General features: G+C 35.6%; 2 protein-coding genes across 5 annotated transcripts in view; one reads left to right on the top strand and one right to left on the bottom strand.

Moving 5' to 3' along the window:
- The window catches only part of LOC132132561 (band 4.1-like protein 4), a 45,959-nt gene extending 42,223 nt beyond the window's left edge, over window positions 1-3,736 (bottom strand). The window contains exon 1 of one of the 2 annotated variants that reach the window (XM_059544983.1): window positions 3,211-3,736. In XM_059544983.1, coding sequence (XP_059400966.1) covers window positions 3,211-3,309 — 99 coding nt within the window. In that variant the 5' untranslated portion in view covers window positions 3,310-3,736. The remainder of the gene's footprint in view (window positions 1-3,210) is intronic. The other variant, XM_059544984.1, reaches the window with a different exon arrangement.
- A 1,766-nt stretch (window positions 3,737-5,502) lies between these two features.
- Window positions 5,503-17,128, top strand: part of LOC132132177 (adenomatous polyposis coli protein-like) — a 38,680-nt gene continuing 27,054 nt past the window's right edge. The window contains exons 1-3 of one of the 3 annotated variants that reach the window (XM_059544486.1): window positions 7,937-7,986; window positions 8,701-8,756; window positions 12,785-12,937. In XM_059544486.1, the coding sequence (XP_059400469.1) occupies window positions 12,803-12,937 (135 nt within the window). In that variant the 5' untranslated portion in view covers window positions 7,937-7,986; window positions 8,701-8,756; window positions 12,785-12,802. Of the gene's footprint in view, window positions 5,732-7,846; window positions 7,987-8,700; window positions 8,757-12,784; window positions 12,938-17,128 lie in introns of those variants that run through there. The other 2 variants (XM_059544485.1, XM_059544487.1) reach the window with 2 other exon arrangements.

Below are 17,128 nucleotides of genomic sequence, written 5' to 3'. Positions count from 1 at the left end.
AATTAGGCTCATCATCATTATTAATGTGAGCTGTGAAATCAGCTTGTAAGTGAATATGTAAAACACCACACATGCAGGAATCCCATTAAACGCGTCAAGGTGGGATTTGATCCAGAGCTCGCATTAGTCCCCCTCAAATCCAGCTCTGTCCCTCACTCCTCCAGCAAAAGAGCAAAAGAGGATCCTGGTATTACCAGGCTTTAAGACACTAAGATGTTGGTAATACAGTGGTGTTCTCTGAAATACCTTGGATGCAATCATTTATGTATCCACAGTATATGAATATGCTAATCATACTGTACAATAACACAGTACAGTACACAGTGTATAAATACACACACATACATAAATATACTGTGTATATAAATATATAGGGGCATACATACCAAAAACTGTACTTTTGAATTGTATTCATCAAAGAAATATTATTATTAAATGCAATAATATTATTTTAACATATATTTAATAGTATACATTTTAATAAAAGTCTGATGAATTCATGACAATTAAGCACATTTCCTTTTCGAATGCTTTATGTAATTTTCCTTATTCTCAGTAGTTCTTTCAATGTAACAGGAAAACATGTCTTTTATTTATTTATTTATTTAGCATAAATTAAAGGCAACGCAACAAACACTGTACCATGACATGAAATACTTTAAAATTAAAATTACATATTATTTGTGTGTTTTGCATTACAATAAGAACATTTGGTGGTTTGAATTTGTTTAATTGTCATGAAAATAAACATTCTTATTTACTTGCTTTCATTTCTTTTCAATTGCAGAGTGAAATGTGACCCAGAGATTCACTCAAATATCTGATATCACCACTGTACAATGAAAACATTTCAATATTCAGACCAATTTCCGTGCACTGTAGCCTCATCCTGAACCTTTGAACTCCACAATAACAGCTTTTAATAATCTTTTTTTGTTTGTTCTGAAACGTGCCAAAGGTCATTATTGTTTCGAAATCGCTGCCATGTGTTTTCTCACAGGAAACACAAAGGAGGAAGACTGGTCTGTAAATCTGGTCAGAAATGTCTCTGCAAACGTCGGGAGAGCATCACCTCGACACAAGCGCGGCCTCGAAGTTGCTGTCTTTGTTTTGTGATGATGGAAACATGTGAGCCGTTCTGTTCCTCATGCACAACTACACACACCGCCGTCTGGGTCAAATCAATGAGGCCTTTGTGTCGTAAGTGTGTGTGTGAACCGCTCAGTGTTTTATGTGTGTGAGCTTCTGTGCACGTGAGCAGAATCAGCAAATGAATGGCTTTATAAGCAAACTGCAAAAATTATTGTATTGCTCATTATCAGTGTTAGTGCTCGAGGTTAGATCACATGCACAAAGTATTAAAGTCGATGAAAGGGAAGAGTACACCTAGCAACCACCTTAGGACCTGCATAGGAACACATAGGCTTCAGATTTTAAGCATAAGTATTAAAATTTCATTTGTGCTGTGTTGTTTTTTCAGTGTCCTTGATGCAGGGAAACAGGGCGTCACATTAAGAACATCCAGACAAGCGTGACAGATGGACACTTTCATCAACTTTCATCTCGACCTGAACTCGACGACCTCGACATGTCCAGCAACGTCAACAAACTAATAAAACTCTGATGAAAAAGCTTTTTTTATCCCTTCACATTGTTGTTTTTACCTCCTCTCTGCAGATATCAGCTAAAAGCTACACTGCTGAGCAAAAAAAGAAGAGTCATTCAAACTCCAAACACTGCCCATTTTTCAAAGTTGTGTAGTCCTCATGTACTGTACATTACAGACCAGCTGTCAATCAACTATTCACAGCAAACCAGCAGTCTGATCTCCGACCATACTCTGTTTAGATCATGTTTAGGAGAAGAGCAGTAGCCCAGCTGACAGGGAACTTTCTCTCAAGGTTCTTCCATGAACGTTAATCAAAGGTTTGGTTGAGTTATCTGGACTTTAATATTAATGTTCTCATATATAATAGCTCAAAACATTATTTATACATCGTTCATGGAACATTTTATTTCTGAATTTCTTTTTTTAATGTTACTATTACAGAATGTTCAGAGAACATTCAAAAGTAACATTACCATAGTTTTTGGAAAATTTATAAAATGTTACATTCCCTGAACATTCTAAAAAAAAAAAAAACTTTAAAACCCGGACTTTCGTGATCATTCAGAAATAACGTTCTAATAATTTAATGGAAACGCTAACATGTTGTATTTAGAACTTCAACTGGTTAGACCACACTGATACAAATTTAAAAATGTAAAAAAAAAAAAAAAAAAAAAAATTTTATGTATGTATATGTATATATATATATATATACATATATAATATATATATATATATATATATATATATATATCTATATATATATATATATATATATATATATTTATATATATATATATAGATAGATATATATACATACATACATATATATATATATGTTTTTTTTTCTTTTTTTAATGTCTTGTTTATTTACAAGCCTCAAGGGAACGTTCCATTTGATCATTTTGAAAACATTGAACGTTCCTTATGAATGTTTTCTGAGCGTTCCGAAACAAGAAGTAACATTTAAAAAACATTAGAACGTTCAGCTAAAATGTTTCAGAAAAACATTCCACGAACAATGTATAAACGTTACGTTTTTATATATGCGTTTGTGCTTTATTAAAGACAAAATAACTTTGAACAGACATTTTAATAACGTTTGCGCATAACTTTCAAGAACTCTTCCAGAATCTCAGCAAAAGTTCTGAGAGCGCTTCATGAACACACCGTGTCCAAAAAACTACAGCAATCCCATGGTAGGTACCTCCTAGTGTACACTGTCTGGTTTAATATTTCTTTGCACACACCATAACTGCTTCAAAACATCAATCGGATGTAGTCTCTGTTCAGCAGCTGTATATAATAAAGCTGGTCTCTCGTTGTGTTTAACCAGATCATCTTCTGGTTAACAGTGTGCTGGGCTCACGGGTTCAGGGTGTGACTGTGAACCTCTCCAATATGAACACAACATTCAATATAAACACAGGACTGTTCAACATCAGTATGATGAATTAACATGATTTTACGTCTTTTATTTATTTTGTTCATTAGTGTGGTAAGAAAGAAAAGCAGAGTGTAACCTACAGGCCCTCTGGATCAGGATAGCTCATTTTCTGAGGATATGCACTGAAATAATTTATTATAAAAGCATCTTTTACCTTTATTCCCTGCTGCTGGGTGGTTAAAATCAGCTTGGACTCATCCAGGAGCAGAACCTCACAGTAAAATTCCTCTTGGAATGAACAGAAACAACTCATATTGAACTAGACAGAAGATCTACGAAGAGTTCTGATCCAAACTGAAGAGCCTACAGAGAGCTCGAGATGTTACAGTCCATCATCCAGCTCGTGTCCTCCTTTGTTACATGTTATCCGCTTTAGTCCTCATGCACCTGATGTTTGCACCAGCCGAACGTCCCATCTGAACTCATAAGTTGAATAAAGTCTCTGTGGAAAGGCTCATCGCGCTCCTGAAAGTAAGTCCTAGAACCTTTAGCTCTGTTCTCGGCTTGTAGGCGACTTTTGCTGCTGGCCTGGTCCAAGTGTCCCATCAAAATCTCCTGATATTTCACTTGGATTCATTCTGTGTGTTGCCAAGCAGCACGAGAGGCTGTTCATGTGTGTGACTCCTCCCAAGCGCGTGCACGCATCAATGTGTCATGAGCAAGACTTTCCTGCCACCTGTTGGAAACTCAGCGCATCCTGTCCTCTAATAATGCTGGAAGTGATTCGTTGTATCAATCGTTCACGCATTTATTTATTTATTTATCAACATTTTATTATAAATAATGATTATTTGTAATAAAATAATTTAATAAATAAATTAAGTGTTTTTTTGGTTTGTTTTTTTTGTCTGTGTGTTGTTGTCTCTGTGTACTGGAAGCTTATGTCACTAAAACAAATTCCTTGTATGCGCAAGCATACTTGGCAATAAAGCTCTTTCTGATTCTGATTCTGATTCTTATTCTAAATAATTTTCAATATTAAATAATGGTCAATGATATAATAATTGACTACATTTCAAAATCAAATTTATTAGTTAAAAATATTTCTGTAAAATATTAACGTTTTAAATAAAACCATTTATTTTAAAGTACATTGTGTTCTTAACTTGCTGTGAGCCACATGAATGTATGAAACATTCTCTACAAAAAGCTATTTTACCCTAAATATCACTCTACGTAAAAATGACTCTTATAATGTCAAGATCCGGTCTATGAACTTCTATTAATTCACCACCAGGGGTCATCATCCACCACACACTCTTACACTACACAGTACACCCTGGACTACATTTCCCATGCTCCATTGCACCAATCACATTCATCTGATAACAATCACACCATGCACCTGAGACTAATCACACATACACAGCACAATCATCAGACACGCTTTATAAGTATTGGACTTCCTCTCACACACTGCCGAGTATTGTTCTGCATATATCCCTCTCCTAGCAATAGCTGCAATAAAAAATCCTTTCCGTGTTGTTTCTCTTCGCCTTGTTTCAGTTTCTTGTTTTCATAGCCTTGTTTCAGTTTATAGTTTTCATAGTTTAGTTTTTTTTCCTGCCTTGTCCTGTGACTTTTTATCTCACAATTCAGACTTTTTTTTTAATTTGAATTGTGAGTTTATATCTAGTAATTCTAACTTTATAACTCACAATTCTGAGTTGGGAGTTTATACTTTGTAATTCTGACTTTAACAGGTTCAGAAATATGAAACAGGTTCCATATTAATACTGATGCTAATACTAGTAATACTAATTACTTATTGTGAGTTATAAAGTGAGAATTGGCTGATATAAAGTTGCAATTTTGAAAAAAAAAAAAAAAAAATCAAAATTGCGAGATTATTATGCAGTGACGGAAACTGGCTTCCATAATAATACTGATACTAATACTAGTAATAATAATTACTAATTGTGAGTTATAAAGTGAGAATTGCCTGATATAAAGTCACAATTTTATTTTCTTATTTTTTATTTTCTTTATTTTCTTAATTGTTTAATTTCTTAATTTAATTTCTTATTTTCTCAAAATTGCGAGATTATATCACACAATTCTGAGGGAAAAAGTCAGAATTGTGAAATAAAAAGTCAAGATTACCTTGTTTCATTTTTTATTTAGTGGCAGAAACGGGCTTCAATATTAATACTGATACTAATACTAGTAATAATAATTACTAATTGTTGGTCAGAATTGCGTGATATAAGCAAATAATTCTGGGGGAAAAAGTCAGAATTGCAACTTTATATCACACAATTCTGAGGGGAAAAAAGGCAGAATTGTGAGATAAAAAGTCGCAATAAGCCTTGTTTTTTTTTTTTTTTTTACTTAGTGGCGGAAACGGGTTTCCATAGCATTATTATCCACTAAATATCTAAACATTATTGTGGAGAATGAAGCAATTCTTTTGCCTGCCACTTGGTGGAGTTTTGCCCACACAGCTCACTGCGCATGCGCGTCCACTAACAATATGGCGCAGCTTCGAGGAGACAGAAGCTGCTGAGCAGATCACTCGCACAAAAGAAGGAAAAGTTTTTAACAAACACATGATATAATCAGCAAACCGAGAAACATCCTTTTACTGGCCTCCAACAGTATGAATTCCGGGGATTTATTCCGACTTGGGCGATACACTCGAGTGGTTTAGTGGAAGAGGACGAATGTTTGTGCAGGTAAGAGTTTAAAAAGCTTCAGCAGTGTTTATATAAACAACACCAACTCAGATACGCGTTAATAAACACATGTTTCTGTTAATAATGCTTTGTCTGAGTTTATAAAACCGTGTGTTCTTAAAACAACTAGTGCTTTCTAAAGCTGAGCCTCGAGAAGTGTCTATTTATATGTAATTATGTGTTAAGAGTTTATAGAACAGCTGTGATATGAGCAGAAGTCCATAAATATTGAATAAAATCATATCAGTGCAAGTGTCACGTATGGTTATTGTGTATTTTACTGCTTTACGATGCATCTAATATTATCTCCCTTTTCTCAAGTAAAATATTTTAAATTAAATTATATTTATATGATTATTTGTTGTTATTTGCAGTGAAATAGTACTTATTACTATAATGTTAGGGGCGTTAAAACCGTTATGCATGCTATAACTGTTTTTTTTTTTTTACTTTATTTGTTTGCTTTAATTCTCTTATTGTTTTTTGCATTGAAAACAGTGAGCAATATTTTATTTATAATTTTTTTCCGTTTGTATTTCATGGTTTTAAGCCTTAAATCAGTGCATTAAATCGTGTTTCCAATTTGCAATTACTTGTGATGCAAAATAAAAATATGAAGTCTAGTTTTCTGAAAACTAAAGAACAAGAACAAATGTCTATCCATGGGGTCAGATTAAGTGTTTTTTTTTTTCACATTGGAAGAAATTTGTTCTTGTTTTAAATGATAAACTTAGGTTTGAGCAGTTTCTTGTTAAACAAGACTTCTTATTCGATGTAATTTTGCTTCTTGAGTTAATGCATCTTGATTAAAGAATCTTTAGGCTGTAAAACAAGACAAAATACTAAGGAAGAGAATGCATTTGCATTGCTAATACAAGACGTTTACATTTAGAGACCAAACTGATGTATTGTTTTCCATTCAATTTATTCCTTCAACAAATTTCTATGTGAATCAAATTGAATCAAATTGATTGTCATTTGTCCCAAATGGAGTAATTGGAAGGCTTACACACATTCGTTCCACTCGAGTTTCATGCATAAGTTCCATTACTGTGCTGGTTTTGTATATTTGTGGAAATATCTCATGTTGTATTTCTTCTGTAGACCGTAAAAATGAATTTTAGATTAAAAGAGTCTTTAATAAATAAATTAAATGATAGGGTTTTAAAATTATTATTTTATCAGTCGTACCGAACGTGAAATGTCAGACATTATGTCCTTTAAATTAGGCTTTTTATGTGAACAAAATGTTTTTATTTTTATTTTATTTTTTTTATGTGGTTGGATGGATTGTATGAATGTAAGTTGTTGTGTAACGCCATTTGGACGTAGCTTGGGATAAAGGTATTAAATGAATTACAAGCTGTTAATTCACAATTATTATAAAATTATAAATTATGAAACTACATTCTAAAAACCATTTCATAATAAAAAACTTAAATTATTCATTGCATATAATTCTTAAACACAATAATTATTATGCATCAGTCTATGCATGCACTGCGAGACATTTCTTTTAAATTAGGGTTTTTTGTACATAAATTGTTTAGTACAAGTTTTCTATTTGATTGGTTAGATTGTAGAAATAGTGTACTTGTGCATCTTGCATGCAAAATGTAAATCTGAAGAATTACTGTCATTTTTTTTATTAAATTATTGCACTATTAAATGTAATAAATTAATTACATCATGCATCTAAATTGCATAATGTTAAATTGTTTTCCATTTGTTTGCTTTCAATAAAATATTTAAAATGAAAGTTACTTAATAAATAATGTCTGACATCGCATATAATTATTCATATCATATAATGTGTAAATAATTGCATTGCACAGAATAATTATTAAAGTGTGTGTTTATGCAGTGTCACTTTTTTGTTTGCATCTAATTTCGAATTTTGGTATCGATTTCAGTTCCATCTCTCAATTTGTGTGTCCATCATAGCTTTTCTTTTAATGCATTAGGCATTCTATATGATCCGTGATTAGGCTGTCATATTGATAATTTTTGTTGTAAATCATGTCATGTGACCTTCCGCCATTCCGCCCCCCCGTAAGAGCTTTTAAAGCCAGTCAAGGGAAGCAGCTGTATGGTGGGCCAGCCACCATCAACCACTGCACCAACACCGGCCTGGGCTGGCTGCTTCTAATTGGCCGAGCCCTCGCCCATGTGACTCAGGGCTGGCTGGATGCTCTCCGGCAACTGACACAGTAGATGTGTTGCTGGGATGGAGGCTGTCACTGGAGCAGAATGGAGTAAGTCTCTGTTTAACGCCATGATCTCTCGATGCAAGCGTGCTGATGCGTCGTCTACTGTTCTGGCTATTCAGCTGAGGAAATAATAGTGTGTTTGTGGTACAGCAAGGCGGTGCTGATAAGCCTTTTGTTTTGATGGGAGTCTGTGGGGGGATGTGCATCGATTGGGATTCATGCTTGATCACCAGGATGCTTAAAAAGCCTCTTTTGTGCTGTGAGAGGACAAATGCGCGAGAAGGCTGATTATTTATAGCGATGGACAAGACTCCATACTAAATGTAAGCAGTAAATGCTCCTGACAAGATGAAAGGGGCTGTTGCAACAAAAGCCTTATTTTCTGATTTAGCTGGTGATGCGCGAACAAAGCAGACTGGATATGTTGGTGCAAAACAGGATTGTGGGTAGGTTAGATGGTGCATGTTAGACTGGGATGTCATTGCACACCGTGTCTTTGTGCACGGAGGGAAGGGCATCTTTGAATGCAGGGAATTTCGTATCTTGCATTGCTGGTGAAGAGGTGACTGCTTTAACACGTCAGAAGCGATGCATGCACAACCTCTAATGAATAAATGCACACAAGATTTGGAAAACGACTGTGGAACAGTGCAGACGTGTGAAGGTGCATTCTCATTTTTTAAGAAAGTGTTGAAATATTAATGAGTCTTTCTCCTTTTTACTCCTCCCTGTTTCCTTTTGATTCTGTCTCATACCTAGAGCCTTTTTGCTGAATAGATGTCGACCATTTTACTCTGTCTACATGCCAGAGAGAGGTTTGTACTCTTCATTACAATGGATTTATAAAATACAAAATCGCGAAGCATACACTCTGCATAAAATGCATCATTGCATACATGAATTTCTCCTTTTAATTGCATTTTCTTTTAACTTTTAAAAGTGCAAGTGTTCATGCACAAAATGTGCGTCAGCAGGTTTATGTGGCAATCGGACTCTTTCTGCCCTCATAATAGCCCTAATTAAATCATACGCATCCATGTTGGTTAATTATTCAGGTTACTTTATGATAGCAAGATCTTGATGCATTTATGTGGATTATGCAAACAAATTTCTCCGCATTTTTTTCCGTTGTTGTCTGTATCGGCTACATTTAGTTCCCTTTGGAAATCTGACCAATCTGTTATAAACAGGCAGATAGTGATAGTATATTTTTTTTATAAAGTCTTCTTTGTAATGGCTGTAGATGCCCTGGAAACAGTGGCAGAATCTGTACCAGAGTCACATTGATTGGTAACAGCTGCAAATTAGCCCTGACACATTGACCGTCTGCTTGTAATCTAGGCTGTTTATGTTGGTTAATGTAAAACCAGGTTAAACAGAACCTGATGAAAGTGGAATGGAAGGAATTGAGTTCATTGTACATGTTGTGAATTAATCACGGCATGCACATTTTTCCCTTTGACAGTTTTTTGCCCTGTGCAATTTGGTATTTTAGCACAAACCGTTTTGAAGGCAAATGCACAGTTGCATTGCTTGTAATTATTAAAGTGTAATGTTTCTTTTGCATGCAATGTTATTCCTTTTCCCTTTTTTGCTAGAAAATCAATATTTTGATAATGTTGCAATATTTTGCATCACAGGCCGTTGATATTCCTAATGTTGAGAGATAATGATTTGATATTGTGGTTAAAAAAAGGCAAATGCAAATAGTTGCATTGCTCATATGTATTAAAGTTCTTATGCATGCAATATGTTATTTTTACCATTACGTGTTTTTGCTAGAAAATCTGTAATGTTGCAATATTTTGAATCGCAATGTTAAAATTTAGTATTTCGGAAAAAAAAACTGTTGCGTTGTTGAGGGCAAATGCACATAGTTGCATTGCTCATTATTCAAGTTCAAAATGTGCTTCCTCTTTAAGCTCTTGAATGAATCCTCGAATAATGCATGTATTTGAGGAGAAGTGTGCTTTAATTCTGCTTTAAAGTGATCAGGTGCAGCATTTTCACCTGCAGGACCAGAAACAGGTTCTTCAGAAAGTGCAAAAATGTTTTTTTCCCCAATTGCATGCATTTATATACAGTTACAGAAATCTAGAGTCATTCTGAACAGGGCTTGCCGTTGATCTTTAGCATGTCAGTGGTGATTTAGTGGCGATGTGCTGATTTTTCCACATGGTTGATCAGGCCTTCACTTCAGGATGGAGATAAAAATAGGAACTTGATGACCGCAGCTTCATGCTGGCATCGGCTCTGCCTTCCACACTCACACACGTGTGTGTTATTGTATTCCTCGTGAGTGTGGTGACCTGGTCATTGAGTATATGGCAAACATCAGTTCAGAGGATGATGCTCACTCACGATTGACTCGACACTGATGGGCTTTGAGGAATCTTTCAGGCCAACACCTCATACATGCATTAAGCATTATGTTTAGCACTTTATTCTTTTCACTGCATGTTTTATTTTGCATGCTAACCCCCGCCCCCCCCACGCCTTTTTTGGTAGGAGGAAAGAAATCTACTATATTTATAATATTGCAGTTTTTAACCTCACAAACCATCAATAATTTTAATGTTGAGAAATATCTATCTAACCATATATAGATATGAAATATATCTTTTAGAAAAAAAAATGTGTGTGTGTGTATATATATATATATATGCATATGCTATTTTATAGCTATTATTTATTAAATTTGAAAATATGAATATAAAATTTAATATACTGTTATTCATCATCCTCTGAATAACAGTACAGGTCCTTCTCAAAAAATTAGCATATTGTGATAGTTCATTTTTTTCCATAATGTAATGATAAAAATTAAACTTTCATATATTTTAGATTCATTGCACACCAACTGAAATATTTCAGGTCTTTTATTGTTTTAATACTGATGATTTTGGCATACAGTTCATGAAAACCCAAAATTCCTATCTCAAAAAATTAGCATATCATGAAAAGGTTCTCTAAACGAGCTATTAACCTAATCATCTGAATCAACTAATTAACTCTAAACACCTGCAAAAGATTCCTGAGGCTTTTAAAAACTCCCAGCCTGGTTCATTACTCAAAACCACAATCATGGGTAAGACTGCTGACCTGAAGGCCATCATTGACACCCTTAAGCAAGAGGGTAAGACACAGAAAGAAATTTCTGAACGAACAGGCTGTTCCCAGAGTGCTGTATCAAGGCACCTCAGTGGGAGGTCTGTGGGAAGGAAAAAGTGTGGCAAAAAACGCTGCACAACGAGAAGAGGTGACCGGACCCTGAAGAAGATTGTGGAGAAGGACCGATTCCAGACCTTGGGGGACCTGCGGAAGCAGTGGACTGAGTCTGGAGTAGAAACATCCAGAGCCACCGTGCACAGGCGTGTGCAGGAAATGGGCTAACGGTGCCGCATTCCCCAGGTCAAGCCACTTTTGAATCAGAAACAGCGGCAGGAGCGCCTGACCTAGGCTACAGAGAAGCAGCACTGGACTTTTGGACAAATTTTGCATGTCATTCGGAAATCAAGGTGCCAGAGTCTGGAGGAAGACTGGGGAGAAAGAAATACCTGAAGTCCAGTGTCAAGTACCCACAGTCAGTGATGGTCTGGGGTGCCATGTCAGCTGCTGGTGTTGGTCCACTGTGTTTTATCAAGGGCAGGGTCAATGCAGCTAGCTATCAGGAGATTTTGGAGCACTTCATGCTTCCATCTGCTGAAAAGCTTTATGGAGATGAAGATTTCATTTTTCAGCACGACCTGGCACCTGCTCACAGTGCCAAAACCACTGGTAAATGGTTTACTGACCATGGTATTACTGTGCACAATTGGCCTGCCAACTCTCCTGACCTGAACCCCATAGAGAATCTGTGGGATATTGTGAAGAGAAAGTTGAGAGACACAAGACCCAACACTCTGGATGAACTTAAGGCCGCTATCGAAGCATCCTGGGCCTCCATAACACCTCAGCAGTGCCACAGGCTGATTGCCTCCATGCCACGCCGCATTGAAGCAGTCATTCCTGCAAAAGGATTCCCCACCAAGTATTCAGTGCATAACTGAACAGAATTATTTGAAGGTTGACTTTTTTTGTATTAAAAACACTTTTCTTTTATTGGTCGGATGAAATATGCTAATTATTTGAGATAGGCATTTTGAGTTTTTATGAGCTTTATGCCAAAATCATCAGTATTAAAACAATAAAAGACCTGAAATATTTCAGTTTGTGTGCAATGAATCTAAAATATCATTACATTATGGAAAATAATGAACTTTATCACAATATGCTCATTTTTTGAGAAGGACCTGTATATTAAACAAAGAAAAGGCAGATAATTGTACAGTGATATCACAATGTCCCCGCTAATTCTGCAGATATTTTTGTTAGCTAAAATGTTGTAAGCTTTAAACGTTCTTTGCTTAAATTTTATTTTTGTTTTATTTAAAAAAATATATTATTTTTTATATACTTTTCTTAAATCTATATATATATTTATGCATGTAATTTGTTGATTTTAAATCACTTTTATTTAAAGCACTTTGAATTACCATTGTGTATGAAGTGTGCTATATAAACAAATGAGCTTGCTTAATTGCTAAAAACTTTCTTTGATCAGTTATTTTGTCTCTGAACTTGAATATATTCTAATATACTGGTCAAAAATCAATCTATTTATAAACTTTATCCAGAACTTAATGCACTCTTCATTTACTCACCCTCTTTAGTTCCAAACCTGTAAGGTCTTAAATATCAGAATTGTCTTGTATGCATCTGTTGTCCGTCTTGCTCTATGTATTATTACCCGAGCATCACTCTGAACCACATGTGATCTTTCCTGTTTTCTTGGTCGTTGTAGGTCAAGAGATAGTCCAAGATGGCTGCAGCATCATATGATCAGCTGCTGAAGCAAGTGGAGGCACTGAAGATGGAGAACTCCAACCTGAGACAAGAGCTCGAGGACAACTCCAACCACCTCAACAAACTGGAGACTGAGGCGTCGAATATGAAGGTGCAGTGTCTGTTTGTATCATGCAGCCGCCTAATTGTGTTCTGGACAACATGAAATCAAATACCAACTCTATTTACCGACTCAACACGTGTTTCTTGACTCATAAAGCGCTGCAGTGAGGGATATAAAAGCTTTAAAAATGCACGTGGAATCATTGGATGTATTTTATTTTGTAGGATAACACATGAAAATATCTTGAGCTTATGTCTAAAAACTTTAAAAGCCCCAATGACTTACAGATGAGGGAACCGGAAGTGATAAAATGCTACAAATATACCTATACCTAAAGAGATATATACACACACACACGCATTATTCTTGGGAATAAAATAATTTTCATAATCTTTCATTATGATTTAGGGAAAAAATTATATTGACTTTCAGAATACTTGCTATACCATGCAGAATAAATTGGGGAAAACACAATTGCTATTATTTTTAATAATAATAATAATAAAGACAATTTATACACACAAAAGAAACCCTATGAAAAATCAGAATAACACTATTGAACTGAAGTTTTACATAAAAATAACAATTAGTTTATATAATAATGTTTATGTAACTATAATGATATAATAATAATAACTGCTTTTTTTTCTCTTTTATTTTTCTCGTTTCTCTTTTAACAACAGGAATGATGGAAAGATGTTTGGCACGTTGCATTTATTAAATTCACATAGTAAGGTGCATATTACAATACATTGTTCACTTCAGCGTTTTAAAAAAAGAGTGCTAGTAGAACAAGACTGACTATACAACTAGACTACCATATTTTTTCCTCCTACCTCCAGTCAGGTTCTGTTCATCCTCAAAGGGTTTGTATTTAAACTACTCAGCACCTTGTTTTGTCATCCAAACGCTGTACGGTTCTTTTAATGCCGTGGACTTTAAAGGCTAAAAATGGCAGTGATTTCCCACCAAGCACTCTTCCTTCTCTCAGCTCTGGACACCAAAGGCAGGACTCGCAGGCTATTCTTTGAGTCCAGCTTTTGAAGTGGAAGAGACAGCCTGCTAGGTGTGCATTGAGAAATTAGATGTGACCTGGCAGTCTCGGGTGAGGGAAGACAAAAAAGACCAAGAGAGGGTTTTTGAAAGATCTTCAGGTCCAAAATGAACGTGCCGAGACATTAAAAGTTGGATAATGTAAGGTTTTAGAGTGAGACTTGTCAGCCCGGATTCAAGACGAGGTTCAGACAAGTTCAGGAGAAAGATATGTGGAGGTGTTTTGGGCTGAATTGTGCTGTTTAACACGTGTGATCGTCTCTTTAACGGAGATGAGAGTTTGGTGTTGCTAAAGAGGAATCATTGAAGCGGAAACAGATTTTTCCTTAAAGGGACAGTTCACCCTAAAATTAAACTCCTGTCATCATTTACTCACCCTCAAGTTGTTTCAACCCTGTATAAGTTAATATGACCCCTTTTGACATAATATTGCCCTTTTGTTGATTTACATTGATTCCATTGTGCTCAAATGTAAGTTGATTTGGATAAAAGCGTCTGCTAAATGAGTAAATGTAAATGTAATGTTGCCTTTTGCATGCATTCATTTAATATCCAAAGGAACTTGCTCTTCAGAAGGCCTCATGCCACAGACATTCTCTAGACACTCATTTGATTCTCAGAAAGAGCGAAATCTTATTTGTCTGTGTCGGGTCTCAGGAAGTGATATCCCTGTTGATGTTTGGCTTGTGTAATAGCTTTTGGATGTAAACTAGGGCTGCACGATATTGGGAAAAAATGACATTGCGATATTTTATTTTTCTGCGATATATATTGCGATAAAATTTAATCTAATTTTTTTCTTACAAACAAAAATGGGGTGAGCACACTTACATTCTCATTTTAAATGATTTAAACATTTAACATTTAAAACTCTCTCTCTCTCTGCCCTGTTAAACTGACAGGACTTAAAAAATTTTAATTGCTGTGCAATTAATCCGCGAATCAAATTCGTCAAGGGCAGGGGAGCAGCTGGATCAACTACGACAGCCTATAGTACATCGCACATCGTGACTTAAACGACACATTGTGCAGCCCTAATGTAAACTTTTTCATCAAAGATGATCTGTTACTGGGCACATACAGATTGCCCTGATGATTAATTCGAACATTTATAACAACTCAAACTTAAAACAATCATCACACAAACCCATTATAATAAATGCCATTATTAGCGACCTGTGCCCTTCAGCAAGTAGGAAATATACAGAAATGGAATAAAGTTATCAAACACTAAATTCTAAATGTAATAAAGATTGTAAAAGCTACAGAAGTGATTTTGTCCCTTTTTTTCTTTTATTATGTGATGAGCAGCATCACAGCAGCTGTTATGAGGTTATTTCAGCTGCTTTAAGAGCTGCTGCTGCTGAACGTGACGCGGATCTGATGCGCATCTTAGTTTCTCGTAACTCTTCACCTTTTCTGACTCCCTTCAGAGTGAAAAGTCTCCTTTTTGATGTGGACCTTAAGATGTTTTGCGTCTAAATAAACACAATTCTTGTCAAAAAATTAAAAGACAGAAGCAGCAGTTGTGGCCAACTCAAGCTCCGCCCCTTGCTTAAAATATTTTTTTTTGTTAAACCGAAAAATATTAATTGCATGCATTAACTCGCAATATATAGATATACAGCACTAATATATATAACCGTTGTAATGTTTATAATATATTAATATATCAACTCTTTCCCTGCCATTGACAAGTTTTTACGGCTTTTTGTGTTTTCACTGTTATACACTGGGGGGCTCTATTATGCTTTCAATTCAAGTTTATTTATATAGCGCTTTTTACGATACAAATCATTGCAAAGCAAGTTTACAGAAAATTACGTTTCTACAATATTTAGTAGTAGCTTAAAAAGGGGGATCAGTTTATGTGCAAATGAAAGGAATTTTCAGAAAAATGTATACAAGACATAGTCAACCAGACGCATCTTCTGAACGAGTACAAAACCTCCCGAAACAAAAACACACGTGAACGGGACGGGAAAACAAGCAATCTCTTATGTAAACAGATGCATATGATAAATAATGCGATCATCAACAATAGACAGCATACAAATTTAAACTGTATAATGTTATAAGTAATATATAATTGTCTACGAAGGATGGAAGTGGAAAACAGCTAATGCTCAGGCATGCAGAACCATTAACTCTTTCTCCGCCATGGGCGAGTTATTTCTTAATTTACAAAAAAATACTTCCCCGCCAAAGACAAGTTTTGACAGCTTTTCGTGTTTTCACTGTTATACACTGGGGGGCGCTATAACGCATCTTCTGAACGAGTACAAAACCTCTCGAACAAAAAACAGATGTGGACGGAAAAACTAGCAATCTCTTATGTAAACAGATGCATATGATCAATATTGCAGTGGTTTTCTCATTCATCAGAAACACCCTGCGGGATCCCTAAACGAGAAACCATTTCAGAATCAGAATCAGAATGAGCTTTTATTGCCAGGTATGTTTACACATACGAGGAATTTGTTTTCGTGACAGAAGCTCCGCAGTACAACAGAATGAGAGCAACAGAACATAAAACACATAATAAAAGAATATAAAAATACAAAAAATACAAAGAAGTAGACAAGGAATGACAATATACAAATTGACAATTGTAGGCAGGTATATTACAAAAATGCAGTTATGTATGTACATGTATATTATGTGCAAAATTTAAGTGTATACTAAGTATGCGTGTTAGATAAATTAAGTGTATGTGTATATAAATATAAAGTGTAGTGTGTTCAGTGTGTATCAGCTGTTCATAAGATGGATTGCCTGAGGGAAGAAACTGTTCCTGTGTCTGGTCGTTCTGGTGCTCAGTGCTCTGTAGCGTCGACCAGATGGCAACAGTTCAAAGAGGGAGTGTGCTGGATGTGAGGAGTCCAGAGTGATTTTAACAGCCCTTTTGCTCACTCTGGATAAGTACAGTTCTTGAATAGATGTGAGAGTTGAACCTATGATTCGCTCAGCAGTCCGGACTACCCTCTGTAGTCTTCTGAGGTCGGATTTAGAAGCTGAGCTGAACCAGACAGTTACTGAAGTGCAGAAGATGGATTCGATGATGGTGGAGTAGAACTGTTTCAGCAGATCCTGTGGCAGGTTAAACTTCCTCAGCTGGCGAAGGAAGTACAACCTCTGCTGGGCCTTTTTCACAATGGAGTCAATGTGAATGTCCCACTTCAGGTC

This window comes from Carassius carassius, chromosome 49, assembly GCF_963082965.1.
Source record: "Carassius carassius chromosome 49, fCarCar2.1, whole genome shotgun sequence".
Taxonomy (NCBI): Eukaryota; Metazoa; Chordata; class Actinopteri; order Cypriniformes; family Cyprinidae; genus Carassius; species Carassius carassius.
Note: the sequence above shows the minus strand (reverse complement) of the source record. Positions and strands in the feature narration are given on the sequence as shown.